General features: G+C 45.4%; 1 protein-coding gene across 2 annotated transcripts; it reads right to left on the minus strand.

Moving 5' to 3' along the window:
- Positions 1-2,913: 2,913 nt before the first annotated feature.
- LOC115464933 (zinc finger protein OZF-like) lies at positions 2,914-21,341 on the minus strand. Of its 2 annotated transcripts, XM_030195331.1 has the most exons (4): positions 21,140-21,341; positions 15,951-16,077; positions 9,558-9,677; positions 2,914-4,698 (listed from the first exon to the last, which is right to left on the minus strand). In XM_030195331.1, exons 1-4 carry the CDS (start codon positions 21,161-21,163, stop codon positions 3,455-3,457), a joined length of 1,515 nt encoding a protein of 504 aa, XP_030051191.1. In that variant the 5' UTR covers positions 21,164-21,341; the 3' UTR covers positions 2,914-3,454. The 2 variants fall into 2 exon arrangements, with proteins under 2 accessions (XP_030051191.1, XP_030051183.1); XM_030195323.1 differs by lacking the exon at positions 21,140-21,341 and having other exon boundaries at positions 15,951-16,353.
- Between the last annotated feature and the right edge of the window lie 5,261 nt (positions 21,342-26,602).

Consider the following 26,602-nt stretch of genomic DNA (forward strand, 5'->3'; position numbering starts at 1 on the left):
TTGTTTTCAATAGCGAGAGAAATTGTTTTGTTCTGGCCAATACGGTGGCAATCTCTGCCCTAGAGACCTGCAGGGGAACGGGGTTTGTGGGAATCTCTCAGAATCTGTTGGTCAACATTTTACAGGACTAGGACACTGTACCAGTGACTTCACAGTGAGAATCCTGAAAGGTAACTTTAAAACCATACAAGAACGTAAGACCTTTGAAGTCAGAATGATTGAATATTTTAACACCCAACAGAAAGGACTTAACAAGGATCTGGGGTTCCTAGTCCATTATAAACCATAAAGCTGTATGTCTCTGTTGATCACCCCACCCCTCACCTATCCACACCCATCCTGTTAGAATATCAATGATATGCTTTGATGTCCCCATGCATACCTCCGACCCACCCCCATCCTCCCACCCTGTCAGACTGTCATAGTAATGCTTGAATGTTTTCACTTATATACACTGTCAGCTAGCACATTTGCTTATTTCCGATCTGACGAAGAAGGGCAACCTTCGAAAGCTAATCAAGAAATGTATTAAGTTATGTCCAATAAAAAAGGTATCTTATTTTCTTTTCCATGTTTTATTTTGTTTGATTTCTATTGATAACCTTAAGAGTGGACTAACACGGCTACCACACTCCTCAGAATCTGTGGAAATCCCTTCTGGGGCTGTGGGGTTCCCGTGGGAATGGAAGCAGTTCTGTGACGTTCTCTTGGGGACGGAAGCAGTTTCTGTGGGATTCCTGTGGAAGTGTAAGCTACATAAGTGTTGCCATACTGGGACAGACCAAAGGTCTATCAAGCCCAGCATCCTGTTTCTAACAGTGGCCAATCCAGGTCCCAAATACCTGGCAAGATCCCAAAAAAAGCACAAACATTTTTATACTGCTTATCCCAGAAATAGTGGATTGAATATTTTGACACCCAACAGACAGGACTTAACAAAGATCTGGGTTTTCTAGCCCATTATAAACCATAAAGTTGTATTTCTCTGTTTATCTCCCTCTTCCCTCACCTACCCACACCCATCCTGTTAGACTATCAATGAAATGCTTTGATGTTCCCATGCATACCTCCTACCCACCCCCACCCTGTTAGACTGTCAGTGAAATGCTTGGATGTTTCACTTATATATTCTGTCATCTTCCACATTTGCTTATTTCCAATCTGACGAAGAAGGGCAACCTTTGAAAGCTAATCAAGAAATGTATTAAATTATATCCAATAAAAAAGGTATCATCTTATTTTCTTTTCCATGTTTTATTTTGTTTGATTTCTATTGATTACCTCTAAAAGTGGACTAACATGGCTACCACACCTCTCTACTTTATACTGATAAAAAATTGACCAGTGACGACGATGCGTAATGCACGTCAGAAAAGTTTAAGACTGATGAGTTGCATTGCTGAGAGCATCTTAAAAACAATTCAAAAATGTAAGATTCTTTTGAGCTAATATTTGTTTGTGGGTATTTACTTTGCATGTGCGACTAGCACCCACTATTCTATCAATATTTATTGTTCTAGAGTGGTTTCGTTGAATATTAAAAAATATTAGCATGTGAGCCCTTAACTGCTACCTATTTTGTAGGCGGTAAGACCTCACACACTAACCTGTGTGGCACTGATTAGCACAGGCGCCCCCTTCATGAGAATATTTTAAAAATATTTTAGCACGCGGTTTGCGCACACACATTCAAAAATGACTGCGGGATACCTCAGTGTGCCCTGCGATATGCCATTTTAAGGTGCGGAAAGAAAGCACTAGTGTTTACCACAGCTCAGTAAAAGGACCACTAAATAATGTTAAAATATGCACAAAGTCAACCTAACATGCTAATAAACATATTAGAATAATTTACTTAGTCTAGACATAGGTCAACACCAACAAAAATCTCACTGGGAGTAGCCAAAAAGTGTTTGCTTTGGGCAGCTGACGGTTTAATGGGCTGAAGCTGTGACATGGCTGCTATGTGGAGGACTTGGGTTGGATTATTATTTACAATACTTGATATTCTGCTTTAGACAAACAAATGCATCAAAACGGATTACAATAAAATAAAATATTTGATTAATACATTATTAAGCGATAAGCAAACGGTATTGTACATCAAGGCTTATCCACACCTACCCTAGCTAATATTTAACCATCTCTCGGACCTCACATGCAACTTTCTTCAAATCAATCACCTTACTTTCTAATTCTTCCTACTTTCTTACTCATCTATATGTTAAAACTTTGCCTTACCCTTCACTACCAATTATAATGTTCTAGTACATATTGTGTTGTCATTGCAAGTAGTATACCATGCCATACTTTGTATTGTTGTCCGAATATTTTTACTGCTGTAATTGCCTCCTGCTCACACCACCTCGAGTGAATTCCTTCAAAAAGGCGGTAAATAAATCCTAATAAATAAATAAGCCTGAAACAGCCCATGGCACATTACCAGGACATTACACTGCCATTTGGAGGACCTGAGCTTGATTCCCAGGTTCTCGTAAGGCTAGGGATTAGAGAATGACATGGGGACAGTGAACCGCGGTAACAGATTCTGCAGGGTCGGGGACAGATCTCACAGGGATGGGGACAGAGCCCGTGGGGATGAACACAAACTTGATTTTTTGAAAAAACAAGCAAACCTGCTGGCCACAACTAGCAAAATATGCACAGGAGATCCTGTATTTTCCTGCTACCAGCACATCTTCTATTGCAGGAAGGAGTGGAAGACAGGAGAGCTAGACTGAATCCTGAGATTGTTGATGACTTATTCATCCAGATTAAAAAATTATAACAGTGCTTCACAGGGCATATTTCTCCCCCCACTAAAGCATACAGAACGGGTTGTAGTTTGTGCCCCTGGACCTTTGTTCTGTCCCAGTCTGGCAATACTTATGTACTTAAAAATAAATACCTGTATATAATACATAACCCACTTTGATTGTAACCACAGAAAGGCAATATAATCCCCTTCCCCTATAATAAGGTAATCCATCCACACTGTTTTCTAGAAGATTCTCCCCTAAAGCTACAGCAGACATTTAAGAGTCTGGGCTACACAAGATCTTCCTGATCTGGAGTCAGTAATGTCCTTGGGCATCATGGGACAAAACAGGGCTCTACGTACCTCCCTCCCCAGTCAAGTCCACCTATGTCGCTGGACCTATATTACAAAACACCCATGGGTCTTCTCGGGTACTCTATGGGCATTTGTGTTAAATCCCCTCTTTTCTTCAGTACATGGAACAGATCTTCTCAGGGCCAGTGTCTCCACATAGGTTAGATTCATGCATATGATGACAGTAGTGAACCTCACTCCTAACCCAGGGTCTGATCTCAACTCTCAAATATACTGTGCCATAGTATTTGCATTGAACCAAAGAGAGCTTCCTTCTGGAATTTCATAAGATGTACTATGTATAGGCAACCTGTCAAGTTGAGCTTGGAAATGTCTTTTAAATCAAGTCTGGGGCACCCAAATCAGACCTGTGGCTGCCTCTCTCACATGGGTTCTCTGGTGTATTTTTAAGTCTCCCTTCTGAATGAAACCCTTTCCACATTCACCACACGCGAATGGTCTCTCTCCTGTGTGGGTTCTCTGATGAATTACTAAGCAGCCCTTCTGACTGAAGCTGTTTCCACATTCGGTACATAAATAGGGTTTCTCCCCTGTATGCGTTCTTAGGTGTTTTGTAAGGTCTCCTATCCTATTGAAACTTTTCCCACATTCGTTACAGAGGAAAGGTCTTTCCCCAGTATGGGTTCTCTGGTGGGCAGTTAGGTTGTTCTTGTGAATGTAGCTTTTCCCACATTCAGTGCATACATATGGTCTTTCACCTGTATGAGTGACCTGGTGCACTGTTAAGTGTGCCTGTTTAATAAAACACTTTCCACATTCATTACACTGAAAGGGTCTCTCTCCAGTGTGGGTTCTATGATGAATTATCAGGTCTGTCTTTTGGGTGAAGCTTTTCCCACAGTCAATACATGGATATGGTTTCTCCCCAGTATGGGTTCTAAGGTGTTTTTTAAGCCCTCCCAGTTTATTGAAGCCTTTACCACACCCGCCACATAGAAAAGGTCTCTCCCCTGTATGGGTTCTCTGATGTACTATTAAATTTGCCTTATTGATAAAACTTTTGCTACATTCAGCACAAGTGTAGGGTGTCTCTCCTGTGTGGGTCCTCAGGTGATTTGCAAGAATTTCCTTACGACTAAAGTTTTTCCCACATTCCCCGCATGGATAGGGTCTCTCTCCTGTATGGGTTTGGAGATGGACTGTTAAGTGTACCTTATACGTAAAGTTTTTCCCACATTCCCCACAGAAAAAGGGTCTCTCTCTCTTGATGGTTTCTTTTTTGTGGATCCTCTGATGCTCCGTGAGATGCATCTTCGTGCCAAAGGTCTTCCCACACTCTATACAAATATATATGTGTTGCTTTAGTGCCTCGTTTCTCCGCCGTCTCGTAGCGTTTGCAACGTTAGTGCTACGTCTCTCGTACAGAGCAGAATTCCCAGCCAAGTCCCTGGGACAGCCGTTCTCCTCCTTCACCGGTCTGCACTGGATCCAGCAGCTTTCCCCCCAGTAAGGACACGGGTAAATATCCTTCCTCGTTCCTTCTGGAAATAGCATCTTGTTCCAGTCCAGACCCTCGGTGAGATTCCCATCATGTGTCTCCTCATATCTGATCCGGAATTTGCCATCTGTTGAAAAAGGAAATAAAGCCCAGATGTTATTGCATGTGGAAAGACATATTGGTCCTTTTACCAAACGGCACATGGTGGCATCGGTGCCGTGGGTAAAAGGTAATTTTCTATACGGAAACACGTACACACACATAAGGGAATAGTGCCTTGAGGTGGGGAGGGGGGTTAGGGAAAGGAAGGGGGGAAGGGGATATGGGCGGGGGGGGGGAATACGAAATTCAACAAATGGACATATAATGGTGTGGGATATTACTGTTATATGGTTGTATTATGTTACTGGTACCATGTGAGACATGTTAATCTTCAGACACCTTGTTTGAATGTGTTTATTTGTTAATAAAAAACCTTTAAACATAAAAAGGTAATTTTCTTTAAAGGGCCAGTAAATGGCCATGCACTAACGAAACACATTGGCACGTGGCCATTTGCTGGGGGAACCCTTACTGCTTCCTATTTAGGAGGCGGTGAGGGATCCAGCACTTACCAGGCAGCGCCGCACGCTGCCCGATTACTACCGGGCACGCCCCCAGCGTAGAAACAATTTTTAAAATTTCCTAGCGCCGGAAGCTGAAACTACTACCAGGCTCCTGAGTGAGCCAGCGGTAGGGCTGATTTTCTGCACGCAAACCCGGCAGTAGCCCCACCGCCCAGGTTGTAAAAGGGCCCCACAGAGAGGTGAGAAGCTCTGATGTAACTGCAAGTCAGACTCGGCATGGACTAATACACTGACATTTTCTGATGGCAAGGATTCCCCACGGATAACATCACCCCCATATTTTCAGGGATCATGGCTGAGCATATCACTCCACCATCTGAGGATTTTTGCCACTATGTGGATAAGTTTGGGCCACAAATTACTCTAACTTTCGTATTTGATAAAGCATCAATTCTTGCCTATACTGGCTTTTGAAGTGCCCACCAGTGGCAGGGTTCTGCCTAGAGAGAGCACCTCCAGAGGGGAAAAAGGAGAGCAGTGACTGAACCCCCATCCTGTCTGAACTGAGGCAGAAATTCAACCCACCAGTGATTCTAAGGAGGCCTGGATGCCTCCCATCAGATGCTGCTGCATTTTTGATCACTCTCATCCCAAAGAATTCTGGGACTGGTAAGCTTACATATTTATTTATTTTTTTATTTATTTGTAGCATTTGTATCCCACATTTTCTCACCTATTTGCAGGTTCAATGTGGCTTACATTGTTCCGTAATGGCGATCGCCAATTCCGGAATGAGAAATACATAGTTATATTGCAGGTGACAGAGTGGATTAGACATTCAAGTAAAGAGAATTCATTTTCGTAATGAGAATAAAAAGGTAATTCATTAAAGTTCGATCATGATAGAGTAACTTAAGCAGTCAAGAGAATTTGTCCTCCAAAGCAAAAAACATTGACAAAATTTACACTAGAATGCTTTGAAAATTAAGGCAACACAGGATAAGCCCAAAATGCTTCCAATCTCATACAATGTGTTGTACTTGAGGTGCATCAGCTTATTTCTTGCATGGAACGGAATAGGCCTCAGCCAGTCTTAGGCCACAGGCTAACTAAGTCTAGAAAAAGTCAATCTATGGCGCTTGGGAATAGACAGTTGAATGGGGACCGAAATGTCACCTGTTCCCGCCCATCCCGCTGGAATCTAACCTGTTTCCACCCATCCCTGCAAGTAATCTTCTCCATCCTCACCTGTTCCCGCAAATAATCTCCTCCATCCCCTATACTAAAATAACCCGACTTATGGTAAAATAACTCAACCTATGCCATCATTCTGGAAGAATTTATAAGCTCAGAATTGGTCTCTGCAGATACCTTTGGAGGGGAGGAGTAGCCTAACGGTTAGCTCAGCAGCCTTAGAACCAGGTTTGAATCCCACTGCAGCTCCTTGTGATTCTGGGAAGTCACTTAATCCTCCCTTGCCCCAAAATATTATATGTAGGTACAAAATAAGTACGTACATATAAATGTAAATTGCTTTGATTGTAACCACAGATAGGCAGTATATCAAATCTCATCCCCCTTTGCCAGCTCCATCACCAACACCACATGCTCCCCTCTTGCCCACGCTTTAGTTCCAGTACTTGGTGTCCTCCTCCCGTCAGAGTCTCACCTGTCCTCCAACTACAACACTTCATGCATGCTGCTGATGTAGAGACAGACCTTGCCTAGGTACATATACTGAATCACAGCCTTCAGTACATATACTGAATCTCCAGGTTCAGGCCAGACTCCAAGATGTACCTGGCCAGAGTGCGACTCTTCAAAGTGACCAACGTTCAAGCAGCATTGTGTGTAATTAAACTCTGGAATTCGTTGCCAGAGAATGTGGTAAAGGCAGTTAGCTTAGTGGGGTTTAAAAAACGTCTGGATGGCTTCCTAAAGGAAAAGTCCATAGACCATTATTAAATTGACTTGGGGAAAATCCACTGCTTATTTCTGGGATAAGCAGCATAAAATGTATTGAACATTTTCAGGATCTTGCCACATATTTGTGACCTGGATTGGCCACTGTTGGAAACAGGATGCTGGGCTTGATGGGCCTTTGGTCTGTCCCAGTGTGGCAATACTTATGTACTTAAGTAGTCAGTAGTGGCGGTAAGCATAGAATGGTGAGCTCGAAACTCTCAGCCACCACCGAAAGCCAGAATAATATCACAGAAGAAGCCCAGCTTATGTTGTTCATTCTGCCGCCAAGACAGCTCCCAGCAATAGCTATCTGATACAAAGTCGGCTTCCACTAAGGTGCAGTCTCCTACGCTGAATCCTTGGCTATGGTGTCTAGGTTGGAAAGAGGCAGCTGAGGAGAAGCACTAACATCTTAAGTGCAGCCCATGTTGATGATAACTGTCATGTCTGTGGCCGTGACCACCCTCAGCCTTACCTTCTTTCTGGGGGTCAGCAGCTCTGCTGGCTTCTGTCTGTGTTTGTCTTGTCTCTAGTCTCTGTGCTGATTGCTTCACTAGACCTCACCTGTGTGGGCTATGCCTCTCTAGGAAGCCAGCATCTAAGATGGCTGCCACCGGCTCTATGCCAGCTTCCAAGATGGCTCCTGCTTGTCTTTCCTGTGGGCTCACTTCCTATGTATGTCAAGCCTCTCTTTGGGGTCAAGGTACTTCCTGCTTCTGTCCTGCTGCTGGTGACCTCATCTGTGAGAGCCTTCATAAGGAAGTGCTGTGCTGGCATTCTGGGCCTTTGCATGAAGTGTTATGCTCTTAGGCCAGGTCAGGTTAGTAAGTGTCTGCTGCACTACTGCTTAGCCTCTCTCTGGGTTCCAGCCCAGCTTCTTTCTGTGTCTGTGTCTCTGTTGTCCTTCCGTGGGGGGGGGGGGGGGGGGGGGGGGGTCTTCCCAGCCACTGTCTGTCTGTGGACTGCGGGTCCTTCCTGGCTTACCCTGGGTTTGGGGTGAAGCCTCTGTTCCTGGCTTACCCTGGGTTTGGGGGTGAAGCCTCTGTTCCTGGCTTACCCTGTGTTGGGGTGAAGCCTCTGTCCCTGGCTTACCCTGGGTTGGGGTGAAGCCTTTGTCCTGGTTTACTCCGTCTGTTCTCCTGTCTGCCCCAAAGACCCTTGACCGGTTATTCCTGGTTACTCTGTTTGCTCTGCTGCCAGCCCAAGACCCCTGGCCTGCTGCCAGCCCAAGACCCCTGGCCTGTTCTTCCTGGTTTGCTCTCTTTACCCTAAGTCCTGCCTTGCCTAGCCTGTGTGCCTACCCTGCTTGTATATCCTGAGTGTATATCCTGAATCCTGTATCTGTCTAGCTAGTGTGTATTTCCTTGATGGTTATTCCTGTATCCTGTCTCCACCTAGCTAGAGGGTTTACCCTGGGGGTACTCCCGGATCCCCGTTCTGCCTAGTGTGTATGCTGCCCTAGTACTTGCTCCTGCACGCCTTGTGTTCCTTGGTCTGTCTTCTGGGTCTTGCTAGTGGCTGTGCAGCAGCACACTATCTGTGTTTAGTTCCTAGTCTGGTCTCCCTCGTGTATCCCAGACCCAGGGTGGGTCCTCTGGATCTTCAGTTCCTGCCTTATCCTGCAAGTCCTGCCGGCCACCTGCACTTCGGAGCTCAACTCCAGAGGAACGGTGGCTAAGTGCAGGTGAAGCTGTTCCTGTTTCGTCTGTTCTAGTTGCCTGCCTTGTACTACTCCAGTCCAGAGTTCCAGTACTTCTCTTCTGTGTTTCCAGTCCCGAGGTGGTCTTGCCTGCCGCTGCCGCTCCTCGGCAGTGGCCCAAGGGCTCACGAACTCCAGTCCTGCCTCGAGGACCTGACAGAATGCCAAGGCCCTCGAGAACGCAACAATAACTTTTGGCGCAGGAAAATCATTTGTATGCAATACCACAATGTATTCCTCTTTACCATGTATGTATACAACTAAATGTATTACCATCTGAAACTCTGTACCCGGAAATGGCGATTGCCATCATGGCATAATGTAAGCCACATTGAGCCTGCAAATAGGTGGGAAAATGTGGGATACAAATGCTACAAATAAATAAATTAATTAAAATGAAGATGGTGCTGCATCAGGGGGCAGGGCTGGAAGGTCGCACTCGCTAGTCACCACACGCACGCTCTTGGAGACTGCGACCTCCCAGTCTCGCCCCCTGATCAACGAGAAGACGGCGGGCATGGCACAAGGGAAGAACAGGTAGGCTGACCTGGCACTTAATACACTTCCAAGGGAACCCTGCAGGACCTGCATCTGTTCCTGCAGGATTCCAGCTAACCCCGTTCCCGTGCAGCTCTCTGCCCCTGAGTGATGAGAGTTCTCCAGATGAGCTTATGAAGGGTTCTCTGCAGTTCCCAACTGCCATTCCACTCTTCAGCTTTGCAGTTTTAAACCAGTCGCTCTTATTACTGGACTCACCTGAGCAGCTGCTTTTCCCAGACTCTCTTTCCTCTGATCGCGGCTCATCCCTGATGTATGGCTCTTCCCCTCGTTCAATGTGGGATATAACATCAGGGGTGAGAATCGGAGAGCTTGCTCCTGGGATAAGAACAAAGTATTAGGTTCCCCACAGTCACTCAGAACCTAGCACACAATATTACTGGAACATTGTAGAAAAATTGTATACCCAGGAAGGTGCTTATATTGTAAAAGGGAAAACGTCACAGGAGATGACAGGGAGCGGAAAGAAAACGTGAGCAGTGATGTGCTGTCTATACCAGTGGTTTTCAACCCAGTCCTTCCGGACCATCTGGCGAGTTGGATTTTCAGGATATCCACAATGAATATGAATGAGAGATATTTGCATGCACAACCTTCTTGGTATGCAAATCTCATGCATATTTATCGTAGATATTCTGAAAACCCGACTGGCCAGGTGGTCCCCGAGGAATGGATTGAAAAACCACTGGTCTATACAACATGCAGAGAGTACCCCCCCCCCCCCACCCCTTTAAGGGAACAGCCCCCAGCTCTCCTCTAGCAATTCAGAGGTAAATTCTGCAGCATTATTCAGCAAATTTGCACAAACATAAAATTGACTTTATTCAAGCCAGAGTTACTAAGGAGAAATTAGGCCTTACCTGATAATTTTCTTTCTGTTAGTGCTTTCCACTATTCCAGAACCTGTGGGATACTTGTGTCTATCAACCAGCAGGTGGAGATAGAGAACTGAAAACTGAGCCAAGACATCTCTCTCTTAGCATCCAGTTCAGCTCGTAAGTATTTACGTAGGCAAGCTAACCTAACATTAACCAGATGAGCAAACATGTGTGGACCTCTCTTATCTCTGGACAACTTGTAGAGAACAAGAAATATGCAGGAAACACCATGCAAGGTGACAGTCATTATTTGACTCATTACTTTGCACTGACTAAACATCTCAGAAACTTCAGGCAGGCCTCTGGCATACTGGGAAGGTCTAATGGAAAGAACATTTATCAGGTAATACCAAATTTCTCCTTCCATTACATAGCCTCTCACTATTCCAGAACCTATGAGATGTTCAAAAGCACTCTCTAGAGTGGGTGGGATCCTGGTGCTGCTGCACCAAGGGCCAAAGTCTCAAAACAGGCTTCCAATCAGGCTAAAATATCCACCCTGTAGTGCTTGACAAAGATATGCAGCGTCGACCACATCGCCACCTTGCAAATATCCACTGGACACAATAAGGTAGTCTCCGCCTAGGATGCTGCTGTACACCTCAGAGTGCAGCGGCAGCTAAGAAAGCAAATAGAATGTTAAGAATGAAAAACAAAAATAAGAACATTACAATGCTTTTGTATCGCTCCGTGGTGCAACCACACCTTAAATACTGTGTGCAATTCTGGTCACCACATCTCAAAAAAGCTATAGCAGAATTAGAAAAGAGATACAGAAAAGGGCAAAGAAAATGATAAAGGGGATGGGATGACTTCACTTTGAGGAAAGGTTTATTTATTTATCTATTTATTTGCTGCATTTGTATCCCACATTTTCCCACCTTTTTGCAGGCTCAATGTGGTTAAAGCGGCTAGGGCTCTTCAGCTTGGAGAAGAGATGGCTGAGGGGAGACGATATCAAATACTAGGATTGGGGGTAGGGGGCATGCAATTAAGCTACTCAATATTAAATTTTAAACAAATGAGAGAAAATATTTCTTCACTCAACATGTAATTAAACTCTGGAATTCGTTGCCAGAAAATGTGGTAAAAACAGTTAGCTTAGCTAGGTTTAAAAAAGGTTTGGATAATTTCCTAAAAGAAAAGTCCATAAGCCATTATTAAGATGTACTTTGGAAAATCCACTACTTATTTCTAGGATAAGCAGCATAAAGTCTGTTTTACTGTTTTGGGATCTTGCCAGGTACTTGTGACCTGGATTGGCCACTGTTGGAAACAGGATTCTGGGCTTGATGGACCTTCAGTCTGTCCCAGTATGGCAACGCTTATGTTCTTATGTAGAATAACCCCGCAAGGTCTGAGAAGCCTCCTTCCCTACAAGCAAATAAGCTGATGCAATAGTCTCCTTCAGCCATCTAGCAACTGTAGGCTTGGAAGCCATGAGGCCAAGCTTCTGTTTACCAAAAAGAACAAATAGTCTGTCCGATTTGCAAAACTCATTCATGACTTCCAGATATCTAATGAGGACTCTACGCACATTAAGAAGCTTCATGGAAGAATACTTAGCATCTTCGTCCTCTCTTCAAAAGGATGGAAGTGCACAGATTGGTTGAGATGAAATGCTGATACCACTTTCGGAAGAAAAGAGGGAACTGTGTGCAAGGAGACCCCCGCCTCTGAAAAGCAAAGAACGGGATCCCGACAAAAGATCCTGAAGCTCTGAAACCCTACGTGCTGATGCAACAGCTACCAAGAACAATGTCTTTAGTGTAAGATTTTTCAATAAGGCCTTCCAGAGTGGCTCAAAGGAGGTTTCTGAAGAGCTTGAAGGACTAAATTAAAGTTCCACTCTGGACACGGAGAATTCATTCAGTTTCTGCAACTCATCAGCTTCGAATACCATTTCTGGCACCAGTATCTCACCCAAATCTTCCTCGGTGAAGACTGAAGCAAAGAATTTATTTATTTATTTATTGCATTTGTACCCCACATTTTCCCACCTATTTGCAGGCTCAATGTGGCGTTTGCCCAGTCGGCTGATAACAAATACAAGGTTGTATAGTGATCGTATGAGGTATAAGTGGAGGGTCGGAATGGATGAAGATTGCGTGTTGTCCAGTACGATTATAGTCTTGCTGTGGCTTACCTACCGTAGAGGCGATCGCCAATATCGGTTTGAACAAATACAAAGTGAGGTTGTGGTAAAGTTAGTTCTTATGCAAGTAATAAGGAGGAAGAGTTACGTTACGTCCAATATGAGCTTTGGTTTTGTTGTGTTGCTGGGTTAAGGCATTTATGTTGGATCGTTAGGGTACGACTTTTTGAACAAGGCAGTTTTTAGTAGTTTCCGGAAGTTCAGGTGGTCAAATGTTGTTCTCACGGTGTTTGGTATTGTGTTCCATAGCTGTGTACTTGTATAAAGAGAAGCTGGATGCATAGGTTGATTTGTATTTGAGACCTTTGCAGCTTGGGTGATGGAGATTTAGGTATGATCATGTTGGTCTTGATGTGTTTCTGGTTGGTAGGTCTACAAGGTCTGTCATGTACCCTGGGGCTTCTCCGTAGATGATTTTATGAACCAGGGTGCAGATTTTGAACGCAATACGTTCTTTGAATGGAATGGATCCTCAGAAGCTTAGCTGAAATTGGGTGGCGGAGCAGGTGGGGGGAAGAGGGGTTGGTGGTTGGGAGGCTAGGATAGGGGAGGGCAGACTTATACGGTCTGTACCAGAGCCGGTGATGGGAGGCAGGACTGGTGGTTGGGAGGTGGGAAATACTGCTGGGCAGACTTATACGGTCTGTGCCCTGAAAAGGACAGGTACAAATTCAAGGTAAGGTATACACATATGAGTTTGTCTTGGGCAGACTGGATGGAACATGCAGGTCTTTTTCTGCCGTCATCTACTATGTTACTATGTTAATACGTTCTTTTTTTTGTAGGGGTTTGGCGCTTTCAAATCTCGTTTTTCCAAATATAAGCCTGGCTGCTGTGTTTTGAGCAGTTTGAAGTTTCTTTATGATTTGTTCTTTGCATCCCGCATAGATTCCATTGCAGCTATCCAGGTGGCTTAGTACCATAGATTGTACCAAGTTGCAAAATATTTCCCTCAGGGAAAAAAGGTTTCACTCGCTTGAGTTTCCACATTGAGTAGAGCATTTTCTTCATTGTAGTCTTCACTTGGTTCTCTAGTGTGAGGTTTCGGTCGATTATAACTCCAAGAATTTTCAGGCTGTTTGAGATAGGGAGGGTGTAGTCTGGGGTGGTTATGTTAGTGGGTTTGTATGTGTTATATTGGGATGTGAGGATGAGACTGTGTGTTTTTTCTGTGTTTAGTTTTAGTTGAAATGCGTTTGCCCATGAGTTCATGATGTTCAGGCTGAGTTCGATTTCTCTGGTGATTTCTGTTAGGTCATGTTTGTAAGGGATGTATATGGTGACATCGTCTGCATAAATGAAAGGATTAAGGCCATGATTGGATAGGGACTTGGCTAGCGGGGTCATCAGGTTGAAAAGGAGTGGTGATAGTGGTGAGCCTTGAGGTACTCACACAGTACCTCACCACTATCCAACGCAATCTTTTTTCAAAGTCCCTCTTAGCCTTCCTTATCAGCGCTTTGCATTTGACCTGACATTCCTTATGCTGTTTCTTATTATTTTCAGTCAGTTCCTTCTTCCATTTTCTGAAGGATTTTCTTTTAGCTCTAATAGCTTCACCTCACTTTTTAACCATGCTGGCTGTAGTTTGGTCTTCTGTCCTCCTTTTTTAATATGTGGAATATATTTGATCTGGGTTTCCAGGATGGTGGTTTTGAACAGCATCCACGCCTGATGTAAATTTGTGAGCCTTGCAGCCGCTCCTCTAAGTTTTTTTTTCACCGTTCTTCTAATTTTATCATAGTCTCCTTTTTAAAGTTAAACGCTAACGTGTTTGATTTCCTATGTATACTTACTTCAAAGCTAATATCAAATCCAATCATATTATGATCACTTATCAAGCAGCCCCAGCTTGTTGATATAAGCCACCGCCGTCATACTGTCTGAGAAAACTCAGACTGGGGCCCCCGCCAGAAAGGGAGCAACATCAGGTAAGGCATTCCACACTGCCCTGAGCACCAAGTGATTTATCGACCACTGAGACTCCTGTTCTGTCCTGTGTCAAATGGAACTTGTGATAAGCTCCCCAACCTGACTTCCTGGAGACCGTTGTCAACACCTCCCATTGTGTTATCGGAAAGGGAGCTCCGACGGTCAAATTCCTGGACAACAACCACCACTACATACTCTGGCAACCAGAATTCAAGAAAGATGAAGGTCATACTTCTGTGACACCAGAGACCGCGGCTGAAAAGAGATTCCTGTAACAGCCGAATATGAGCCCTTGACAATGGCACCACTTCCATCGCCACCATCATTTACCACAGAACCTGAACATAGTTTCAGACCATGGGCCTGCCCTGACTGAAGAGAAGACAAATCTGTTGAATCAACTTCAACCTTCTGTGCTCCATGAGGAAGATCCTCTCCCATGCTGTTTCAAATAAAACACCCAGATACTCCAGTGTCTGCGATGGAGTTAGTCTGCTCTTCTCAAAATTGATCACCAACCTAACAACTGCAGAAGACAGTCAACTCTGTCCATTGCAGCCACGCTGACCAAATTGTCCGACGCACAAATGAGCCAGTCGTTCAGGTATGGGTGAATTCCAATTCCCTGACACTGAAGGAAGTATGCTACCACCACCATAATCTTGGTATGTGTTCTAAGAGCTGTGGCAAGACTGAAGGGCAAAGCCCTGAAGTGGTAGTGATGGCCTAACACCGTAAAACGTAGAAACCTCTGATGTGGCAGCCATATGGGTATATGCAAGTAGCCTCCTTGAAATCAAGCGTGGTGAGAAATTTTTCCATTTGAACCGAGGCTATGACTGTTCTTAGTGTCTCCATGTGAAAGCGGGACACTTGGAAGCAGCAGTTTATACCTATGAGATCTAAGACCGGACTAAAGGTGCCTTCCTTCTTTGGGACAATGAAGTAGACAGAGTATCTGTATTGTCCCTGTTTGGCCTAGGGAACTGGAACAATGGCCTGGAACTCCAGCAAGAAATCTACGGTGGTCTGAACCTTGACCGCCTTCGTTTCCTTTCGACAAGGAGGCTGCAAGAAGAGAGGAGCAACTGGGCAGGAGAACTCCAACTAGTAATTTTCTGAAAGAATATCCAGAATCCATTAGTCTGACATGATTTTGGCCCACTCCTCCTGAAACTCCTGAAGACTTTCTCCCACCAGAGGAAGAGAAAAGAGTGGACCAGCTTTGCATCACTGCAAAGCTCTGGAGGCATTGGGTGCTCTAGCTGAGTGAGAGGAGGACTTCCTGTCCGCATGAAAGGAAGATTGGCGAGCCTGAAAGCAGGACTTTTGACCACACTGCTGATGACCAAGCTGGTACCGTCTGCTGTCTTGAAATCAAGATTGAGAGCCTCCTGGACGACCAGAGGCTTTCGGCTTATCCTCTGGTAACTACTGTGGCTTAGTTTCCCCCAGTTCTTTCACCAATGAGATCTTTTCCAAATAGCCACTTTCCTCGAAAGGGCAGTTTAATTAGACGTGCTTTTGGATGCTAAATCCAGGATTGCCGACATGCTGTGACAGCCACAGACATACTGTGGGCCATAACCTGTAATGTCATAAATAGCATCCACCAAAGTCCCTTACCCAGTGAGATCAGGATCTCATAATTCTCCTTCATCACATCCTTGTAAAGCTCCTTCTGCCATTCTTGTAAACCTTCCCACTCCTCCTGGGAGAAATAGATGGTGATGTCCTCAAAGGTTACTGGCACCTGAAACACAAACCAGAAACACACTTGACATCTCCTGCACGTGTCCATCTGGAGACCTCACAGTGCTGGGGTTCAACAGGACAGAGGAACAGTTTCCAAACTCAGCACCTTATACAGTAACACTCTTAGCATGCATAAGGTGTGATGGGTAACTCTTACAATTAATTTGCAACTAGAGAATTTGGATTCTTACTGTATTTTCATCTTCCTTTGGATATCATTTACTAATACTGGATCCTCCAGTTCTTCTCTCACCTCTTCCCCTCTATCAACTCCTTTCACACCACCATCTTTCCCTTTCTCAAGCCCTCCCTCTCCATTTTCCCCATCATGCATCCTACTCCAATGCTTCCTCCAACTATTTCCAGCATTACCCTCCAATAGCCTCTCATTTTTTCCCCTCTTCACAATATCCTCCCATTCTCCCCATCCACCATGTGAAGCAACTCACCAGGAGCAGCTCTGAGAAAGAAGGCACAGGGACAGATGGCAACAGGGCCGCAGAGAGGGCGGGGCAGGGGGGCAAAATTCCCCAGGCCCTGCCTCCAAGCTTCTTCTCGCTGCCTGCTTCCGGGTCTGTCCTCCCCTGCTCCTGAGTGCCATCCAGGACCCAGATTTTTGCATTAGCACAATATTGCGTTAATACAATCATCTGGATCTTGACTCCCGGCACAGACTGGAACAGGAGAAGACAGACCATGGGAACAGGCACGCAAGAAATGGCTTGCTGGCGCCGGGCCTGGCCTCCGCCTTTGGAGGCAAAGACAGAAAGGTAAGGGGGCAGGCAGTGTGAATGGGGGGCGGTGGTGCGAGTGGGGGATGGCATGAGTGGGTGGGGTGGCCAAGCTATGTCTCTCGGCAGCCCTGGTTGGCAATGCATACTTACCCCCCCCCCCCCCATACTCCTCACCAGCTGGCCTCCCTCCTCCTCTGGTCATGCACTTCTGGTTTCTTAGGGGAGTGCATGTCTTGGGTGATAGGTTGCAATGGGGACTGTCCGAGAAACCCACAGAGGAGGGAAGAGAGATACCTAAGCTGAGAAGGATTGCAGCTGTATGTTTGCAGCTTGGAGATTTTGCACTAGGGGACAGGATGGATGGCATAAAATCCAGGAGACTCCTTGAAAGTCAAGGGTCCTTCGATGCAGGGAAGTGAGGGTAGAGGCAGTGGTTAGTGCAGCGGACGTTGATCCTGGGGAACTGGGTTCGATTCCCACTGCAGCTCCTTGTGACGGTGGGCATGTCACTTAACCCTCCATTGCTCCAGGTACAAAATAAGTACCTGTATATATGTAAACCACTTTGAATGTAGTTGCAAAACACCACAGAAAGGGGGTATATCAAGTCCCATTTCCCTTTAAGGGGTCTTTTACTATGCTGTGGTAGCGTTTTTAGCTCGCAGTAGAAATCAGCTGGTGGTAAACACCGAGACACCCATTATATTCCTATGGGCGTCTCGGCGTTTACCACCATCTGATTTCTACCGCAAGCTAAAAACGCAACTATGGCTTAGTAAAAGACCCCCTTCGTAACACAATGTACACGTGCCCTAATCTCACAAGACAATCTATCCGAAACAGGTGATCAGCACCAAAAATAAAGCATGGAAGAAACATGAAGTCCTCATTCTTCTTAACTGCGAAACAAGAATCACTTCACCATCTAGTAATACAAAGAGATCATGTTAACTGGGATGGTCTCATTCCACCTTATCAAATCCGAGAACAATCAGAATATTTTCTGAAAGAAAACCCCCTAAAAACCTGGGGTGTTCTGCACAATGAGGTAATCGAGCGATTATATTAATTATGATTGACGGACAGCTGTACTCTCGTACGAGTCAGAATGCCAAACTTTGTATTAATTAGGCATTTTATTTATATAGTGGATGTTGTATTTTATTTGTGTGTTTGTAACCCACCTCAAACCTGATTTCAGGATCAAATTGGGATATAAATGCCTTTTTAAATTAAATTAAAACTAATCTCGTCACTAAAAATAATCGTGGAAGAAAATAGCTCTGAGCCTGGTCACTTTTCCTCAAGTCCTTCCCTACCACTCCCTGCCATGGAAAGAGAAACAGAGCAGTGCTATCATGTGTCTGTGCACTAACAGATTTCAATTCATTAATCTCACGCCATCACCCAGCTGCTGGAACTACACCACAAACATTTACAACATATGACCCTTGGATTCAGTGCCCCCTCTGTTGTCAACTTCCTGTTCCGGGGCAGGGAACGGCACAGCCAACATCTGTGCACATGCAGAATCCATCCCTTTACTGGTGTGTGTGTGTGTGTGTGTGTGTGTGGGGGGGGGTGATCCACCCCAGGTAGCAACCAAGCTAGGTATGCCACTGGTTGGATTCATTCTTCTCGTTTCTTACCATTTTGATAAAAAAAAAAAATATCATAGTGACATAGGGAACATAGGAAAGCAAAAGCCAGGCCATGAAGATGGGACATGGAGCAGGAAGTCAAGACAGACAAGGCCAGCCCAAGGGTATCTGATGCTCTAGGGAAATCTTTAGCTGTGAGTACCCCCTCCCCTCCAATCCAAGAGTGGCTCAAGGCCGAACAGCACTCCCATTCCCATCCCCGCCTCCCCCCCCCCCCGCCACCAGATGGTCAGCATTCCCTCTTGCCCATTCCCATCTTCCTCCCCTAGGTGTCATGCATTCCCCCTTCCCCATCCCTCTCCCCCAGGTGTCCAACATCCTTCTTTCCAATTCTTCACCCACCCACCCCCAGATGTCCAGCATCCATCTTTCTACTGCCTATCTCACTATTCAGCATCTCCTCTCCCCTTCCCCATCCCTGTCCAGCATCTCTCTCCTCTTTCCTGCTGCTGGCGCCCTACCTCTTCCTGCACCCAGGCAAACTTTGCATGCAGGTTCAACACTGGTACAAGACCTTTAACACAGGCCGCAGTCAAGCACTGCTGTGTCCCACCCTCCCTCCAACCCAGAGTTCCTGCTGGGTCCCCTGCCAGCACTGAAACTGCTTGCAACATTGGTCCAGGAAGAGGTAGGGCAGATGTGACGGGGGTAGGATAGAGGGGGGGAGGGATGCTGGAAACAGGATGTGGATGGTAGGGAAGGGGAGAAGAGATGCTGCTCTCCAGCCGCCCCCAAATGCTGCTGCCCTAGGCAGACTAGATATCTGCCTAGTGGTTGGCAGGGCTGTACCTGCTACTAGGTGGCAGAATTTGGGGGGCAGCAGGGGAGCAGCATGTCCTCTCTCCTTTTCTAACCTCCCATCCCATACTCAACATTTTCCCCTCCTGCCTGCCCCATAAATACCCTACCTCTTCCCAGACCAGGCCGAACTTTCAGGCAGATTCAAGTGTTCAAGTGCTACTGAATCCTGCCTTCACGCTCATGAGGAGGGGGAGGGATGTGGAAGACCTCAAATACAGGCCTATGTTAGAGGTCTGCCAAGTCTGCTTAAAAATTTGGCCTGGTCGTGGGGGGGGGGGGGGGGGGGGATACTGAACATAGGATGGAGATAGAAATGGTGACAGGAGCTGCTGAACATAGGATGGGGGGAGAAGAGGGTATGGTGGCCACCTGGGAGGGTAGGGAGGGGAAAGGAAGATGCTGAACTAGGTGGGAGGATTAGGGCCATAAACCACCTCAGGGGTGGGGGTGCATGGCAGAAAGGGATGGGATGAATGTTAAGTGAGCCTTTAGTAATTCTCTGGGGTATAAAAGGGCAAGGAGTCAGAAATGACCAAGTAGGAATAGACAGCGGATGGACAGTATGTCCAAATAAAGTTCTTAAGATAGCAGAGACTGAAAAGGAAATCATCTTGAGGTAGGAGGCAAGCATGCCATACTGAGCAAACACTCCATCCAGAAGTGGAAAATGGAGCAGAGTTAACAGGGGCAGGCATACCAAGATCCAGAAGTGAGACTCAGGCTGGGTTAACGGGGGAAGGCATGCCAGGATCCAGAAGTGAGAAGCAGGCAGGGTTAACGGGGGCAGGCATGTCTGAATCCAGAAGTGAGAAGCAGGTGGGATTAACGGGGGGGGGGGGGGGGGGGGGGGGCAGGAATGTCAGCATCCAGAATGGAAGGGCCAGTGTTGGAAATGCTGGGGCCTGCGGCAGCATTGGGAAGGAGTCCCAAAGCCAGCTGGCAAGCTTCACTTTCCTCTCCTTTGGGCAGGTTTGAGGACCCTGGGCAATTGCTCTGTTTACAACCCCCCCCCCCCTAATGCTGGACCTGAGAAGTGGAGGCAGACGGGGTGATGGAAGCAGGCATACCATCCTGAAGTCAGAGGCAGGTGTGGCAATGGGGCAGGCACATCAACCTGAGGTTACAAATAGGTGGCATGATGGGGACAGGCATGCTGTCCAAATGTCAGACAGAAGTAAAGTAAATGAACCAGAGAAAAAGGAGAGAAGTGTGTTCAGGAACTTTCCAGCTCTACAAAGGCAGAGAAGCAAATTCAGATTGTGCATGTTATATGTGGAGGAGTGGCCTAGTGGTTAGGGTGGTGGACTTTGGTCATGAGAAACTGAGTTCAATTCCCACTTCAGGCACAGAGACTCTGGGCCAGTCACTTAACCCTCCATTGCCCCATGTAAGCCGCATTGAGCCTGCCATGAGTGGGAAAACGCGGGGTACAAATGTAACAAAAATAAAATATGTGGAGCACCAGCCTTAGGACATTACCGTTTAACCCATCCATGCATAGCAATATTAAAATCCAACAGATGTGAAACTGAACCAGGGTGCTCAATCCCACAGAAAACATGCAGTCCCAATAAATAACTCCCAATAATAAAAACAGGGGCAGGAAGAGTTTATGCTCTTCACCATCACTTTCTCTTTAGCGAAGGTCTAAGTTGGTGCATTCATTCATTAAAACCTGTGCACCAAACACTGCTGATTATTCCCCTGATGATAGATCTGCAGCTAATCCTTTGATGCATTCCATTCTTCTTTGAGGGTCTCCAGATCCTGATCTCTTTCCTGACACTCGTCCCATTTAAAGTCAAGGCTGACTCTGCAGTGCCCCAGGTTAGAAAGCTGCAGGAAGCTGAGGGCAATCTCCTACCTTAGCAGAAGCTCCTGCAGGCATCTTCTCTGCTTTTGCTGCTTCGCAGGATTAGAAAGTAATTAGACGCGCTTTCACTAAGGGTTTGTTTCTTGCAGTGCTGGGGAGAGAAGAACTCGGGAGCTGTCACAGGACTGAGGAGGGAGGGGAAGGGACGTGCGAAGCCGAATTGCAGAGCTGACATAAAGGAAACGTCTTTTCCTTCTGGCCCAGTGGCCGTCTAGTGGGAACTGGGAAATGCAAATTACTGGACCTGCTCCGCCTCCTGTTAGGTGCAGAGTGATGACGTCAAACAAAAAGTCAAGGAAGTTTAATGATAGGAGACGGCATGAGCCTATCTGGACCATTGGGTGGACTGAAGTCAGTGGGCGGAGCTTGCTGCCATATTGAGGGGGGGACGACGCAAAACATGCGCAGACGCGATTGACAACAATAACAAGCTTATGCGGTTTCTAGTTTATTAAACCTCCTAGGTTTTGAATTCTTTATGTTAGGAGGGGGGTCGGGAATGGAGGTTTGGGGAGTTTTCGAGGGGTCGGTGAAGGGGATGAGGGTCATATTCAACATGTATTTGTCGGTGCTCGACAACTTGCTTTGTTATTTGCAATGGTGTATTGTGGATTTCAGTGCTGCGCTACTTTATGCTGACAATAAAGGTAAAGATTTTTGTTTTTAATTTTTATTTATTGCAATTCAAACTATATCCAGGTACAGCCATCTCAGAATAAAACATTAAGCAATTACAGTGTTTGAGCTGCGTGACTTTTTAAAACATTTTCCCCCAACTAAACCCTCCCCTCCCAACCTTATTTTAACAATTCAATATCTTACTTCTTGCTACTGGAGTGAGAGAGTCCCAAAATGGAGACCAGGTGTCACAAAACTGTTCACCTCGCTTGGAGGCCAGGTCCCTTATTCCTTTTTTCTCTAGCGCACAGGCTTGAATCATTGCTGACCTCCAGTGGGATATGGTTGGGCGATCCGCGACCAACCACAATTGCAAGATGACGCGCTTTGCCATCAGGACTGCTCTCTTCAAAAATGCTTTAAATCCCACCGGGGCCGGCTGTTGTATCCCAAAGAGATCAGTTGTCGTGGAGATGGCCTCCACAAATTGTTCCAAATCTGAGATACATGTGTGCTCAACTCAATCCAAAAAGATTTTATTAATGTGCAACTCCAATGCATATGTCCTAAATGCGCATTAGCACCATTGCACTTTGGGCAGGTATCAGTGTCTCAAAGAGTAACTCTATATGCTCTGTGGGGAGATATGTGCAGACGGAGCAAAAATTTATACTGCATCTCCCACCAAGCTACGTTCTCCGTCGTTTTGTACAAGGATTTGAGACACACCCCAATTTGTTCTGCTTGGAGGTTAAGCTGCAGTTCCGTGTTCCAGGCGAGTGCCACCACCCGATAGTCAATTGGCTTTAATGAGTCTCTCAAATTGCGATGGAAATAGCTCAATGGAACTCGCAACTGTGCATCCAGTCCCAGTTGTTCATTGAGCTTCTCCCTGGGGGCGGCATTCAGAGAGGCTGTGGGTAAGGAGTTTACATAGCGTCGCAGTTGTGTGTATGCTAGCCAATCGTTCATACCCAACCCCCACTCCTCCCTTAACTCCTCGAATTATTTTATTGCCCCCCGTTCCGTGACCACGTGGAATATATACTTGACCCCTGCTGCGGCCCACCTTTGAAAGGAAACTGAAGAACTTCCCACAGGGAATGCCAAATTCCCCCTGAGTGGCAATAATACTGAAACTTTGGTGTCTATCTGGAGAAGCCTACCTAGCCCTTTCCACGTGGCACGCAACGGAGAAAAGATATATTTATAGGGTCCTAATTGTGGTAATTCCCTTGAGGGCGCATGGAGCCAGTAGGAAAAATGCAATTTGCCCAGAACTGCTACTTCTGCCTCTGCAAGAAAAAAATTTAGTAGAACGAAACCAGTCTGACAGGTGTCTCATGTTACTAGCCTTAGAGAACAATTTTAGATCTAATAGGCCCAATCCCCCCCCCCCCCTGAACGCGGCAGCATTACCCTTGATAGTGGCATCCGAGCTCTCCTTCCCTGCCACAGAAAATTTAATTTTTTTCGTAACCAACTTCCCTCACTGGGCCGCAGTAATAAGGGAAGCATCTGGAATACATAGGTCCACTTTGGGAATAGGACCATATTGTACAATGCAATGCGACCCAGTAAGGTGATTGGGAGTGCTTGCCATCTTTGAAATGCTTCTATTGCCCGCTGCTTCAGGGGGGTCATGTTCAATGCATAGAGCTCTGATAGGTCTATGGGAATATAAACCCCAAGATATTTAATTTTAGAATGTGCCCATTGAAAGGGAAAGTCACCTGCCCATTGCACCCGAATTTCTGGCTGTATTGGGAGGGCTATTGATTTGTGATAATTTAAAGTAGAGGAGTGTGGTAGCTGTGTTAGTCCACTCTTAAGGTTATCAATAGAAATCAAACAAAATAAAACATGGAAAAGAAAATAAGATGATACCTTTTTTATTGGACATAACTTAATACATTTCTTGTATTAAGTTATGTCCAATAAAAAAGGTATCATCTTATTTTCTTTTCCATGTTTTATTTTGTTTGATTTCTATTGATAATTTAAAGAAAATCCCATGAGAAAACTGAATTCATCCAGGGCTGCCACCAGATGCCGCACTGACAACCCGGGGCTTGTCAGGGTCAAGAGTATGTCATCGGCGAATGCCAACACCTTAACCGTCAGTGATGGCATGGCGATCCCCACAATATCTGGGTCCCTAATGATCGTGCGGAGAAGCGGTTCTATAAATAGTAAAAACAGTAAGGGGGATAACGGGCAACCTTGCCGTGTGCCCCTTTGTAACTGAAAAACTGCGGACTGTGTTCCATTCGTGACTATGCGCGCTGAGGGACTCGAGTATAATACTGCAACTGCCTCCATGTACCAACCCTCCAATCTGATATAATTTAGCACTTTAAACAGATAAGCCCACTGTACTTTGTCAAATGCTTTTTCAGCATCGAGGCTCAACAGTATCAGTTGTTCTTTTGTGGATTGGCTATGCGCTATAGACATAAGGACCTTGCGCACATTTACAGTGGCCTGACGGCCTCTAACAAAACCTACTTGGTGGTCGCCTATTAAAGTCGGTAAGTGTTGCGCCAATCTATCTGCCAATACTCTTGCCAGGATTTTTATATCCACGTTCAACAAGGATATTGGTCTGTAGGATTCTACTTGGTCTTGGGATTTACCTGGTTTTGGGATCAAGGTAATTAGGGCCTCGTTCTCTCCCAGGGAAAAGAAGCCTCGCCCTACCACTGCATCATAGTACGAAATGAGGGGCCCCACTAAATCTTGGCCCAAGATTTTATAGTATTCACTAGAAAACCCATCAGGGCCTGGAGCTGATCTTAATGGGAGGGACTTCAGGGCCATTTGGAGTTCCTGCGCTCTTATAGAGAGAGATAGTTGTTCCCGCACCCTCTGCTCCAGGCGTGGCATACCCGCATCCTCCAGGTAGTCTTCTATCAGAGAATCCTGGTATCCTTCTCCCTGGGCATATACCCCCTTAAAGTATTGTTTGAATGCGTTTGCGATCTCTTCCTTTTGGAAGAGCCGAGACCCGGTTTGTGGGGTGATATAGGGAATACATTTTTTTTTGCTGTTTGGGCTCTGGCTACATGTGCTAACAATCTGCCGGACTTACTCCCGAATCGTTGGAAATTTAACCGTCTAGCATACAGGAGTCTCTGATATTTTTCATGGATCATCGTGTTCAAGGTCAACAAGGCAGCTGCCATTTTTTCTTGGTTTTCTTTATTTGGCTTAGCTATGTGTAATCTCTTTGCAGCCCTGTATGCCGATTCCAATTTAAGTATGCCTGCCGCTAGGCGCTTGGCACGTGCGCTCATTAATGCAATTATCTCTCTGCGTAGGACTGCTTTAGAGGCTTCCCACAACAAAATTGGCGATGTACAGGACTGTGCATTTGTGTCTACATAAAATTGCCAGCGGGATTTCACATGATCTATGAGTTGTTTATCCTGATAAAGATAAGAGGGGAAGCGCCAATGGGTATTAATTGTTCCTCTGACACTTAAATCCAAATCTATCCCAATTATGGCATGGTCAGAGATCTCTGTGGGTCCTATGAATGCCTTCCCAACTCTGAAAAACCATGAGTGTGTCAATAATATGTAATCAATACGTGACCAAGATTGGTGCGCCTTAGACTGGTGAGTATAATCCCGGGTCTTGGGGTGGAGCAGGCGCCATGGGTCTACCAACTGGAGTGATTTACACAACGCGGGGAGACCCCTCCCTCCTCCCAGCGCTGCTATTGCCCTTGGGGAGGACCTGTCCAAAGCGGGGTCCATTACTTGATTAAAAGATAAAGATATTTGTATATAAAAGCGATAGCAAACGCTTATGAGTGCCTATGTGTGGATTGTTTTACAACTTTTTTTATTTGAAAACTGCCTATATGTACATATATATCATGAAATAAAATTAAAAATCACTAAAACAGCATAAAAATATTGTAGCTGGTAAAAACAGCAGTAATAAACTCTCTGGGTCCTGTTTACTAAGCTGTGCTGTAGGCAAGCTAGCATTTTTAGACCATTCTAATGCTAGAGACTCCCGTATATGGGTGTCAATAGTATTAGCATGCGCTAAAAACATTAGCGCACCTTATTAAACAGGGCTCTTTGTATTTTGTGCTTATTTTTATACACTGTCCTATAGAATGCAGTTCTATAGAATGCAGGTGGGAAAATGTGGGATACAAATGCAATGCATGGCCAAATTTCAGGAAGGATATCCTGATGGATTCAATTCTTAACTGTTGCAATTTGCCTTGGGAAGTTTGGTGTTTATTTATTTCTTTGTTGCATTTGTATCCCACATTTTCCCACCTATTTGCAGACTCAATGTGGCTTACTTAGTGCCGTAGTGGCAGACGCCAATACCAGCATGGACAGATACAAAGTGAGGTTATGACAGACTAATGATAAGAATTGATAGATGTATTGGGGGTCAAGGGGAAGAGTAGGTTATGTCCAATATGAACATTTATATTGTTATGTTGTGGGGCTAGGCTTTTAGGCTGAGTCGTTTGAGTGCCTTTAGGAGTTTTCGGAAGATTAGGTGGTTGTATGTTGTTTTCACAGTGGTCGGAAGCGCGTTCCAAAGTTGTGTGCTTATCTAAGAGAAGCTGGATGCATAGGTTGATTTGTATTTAAGTCCTTTGCAGCTTGGGTAGTGGAGATTTAGGTATGTTCGTGTTGATTTTGTTCCATTATAAAGATGGAATATATTAAAATTAAGTGGAAGTATATCCTTACAGAAATTTGGTCATGTATTACTGTATTCTATAGAACACAAAATACAGAGTTTATTTCTACTGTTTCTACCACCTACAATAATTTTGAAATTGTTTTATTAATATTC

Source organism: Microcaecilia unicolor, chromosome 1 (assembly GCF_901765095.1).
Source record: "Microcaecilia unicolor chromosome 1, aMicUni1.1, whole genome shotgun sequence".
NCBI lineage: Eukaryota > Metazoa > Chordata > Amphibia > Gymnophiona > Siphonopidae > Microcaecilia > Microcaecilia unicolor.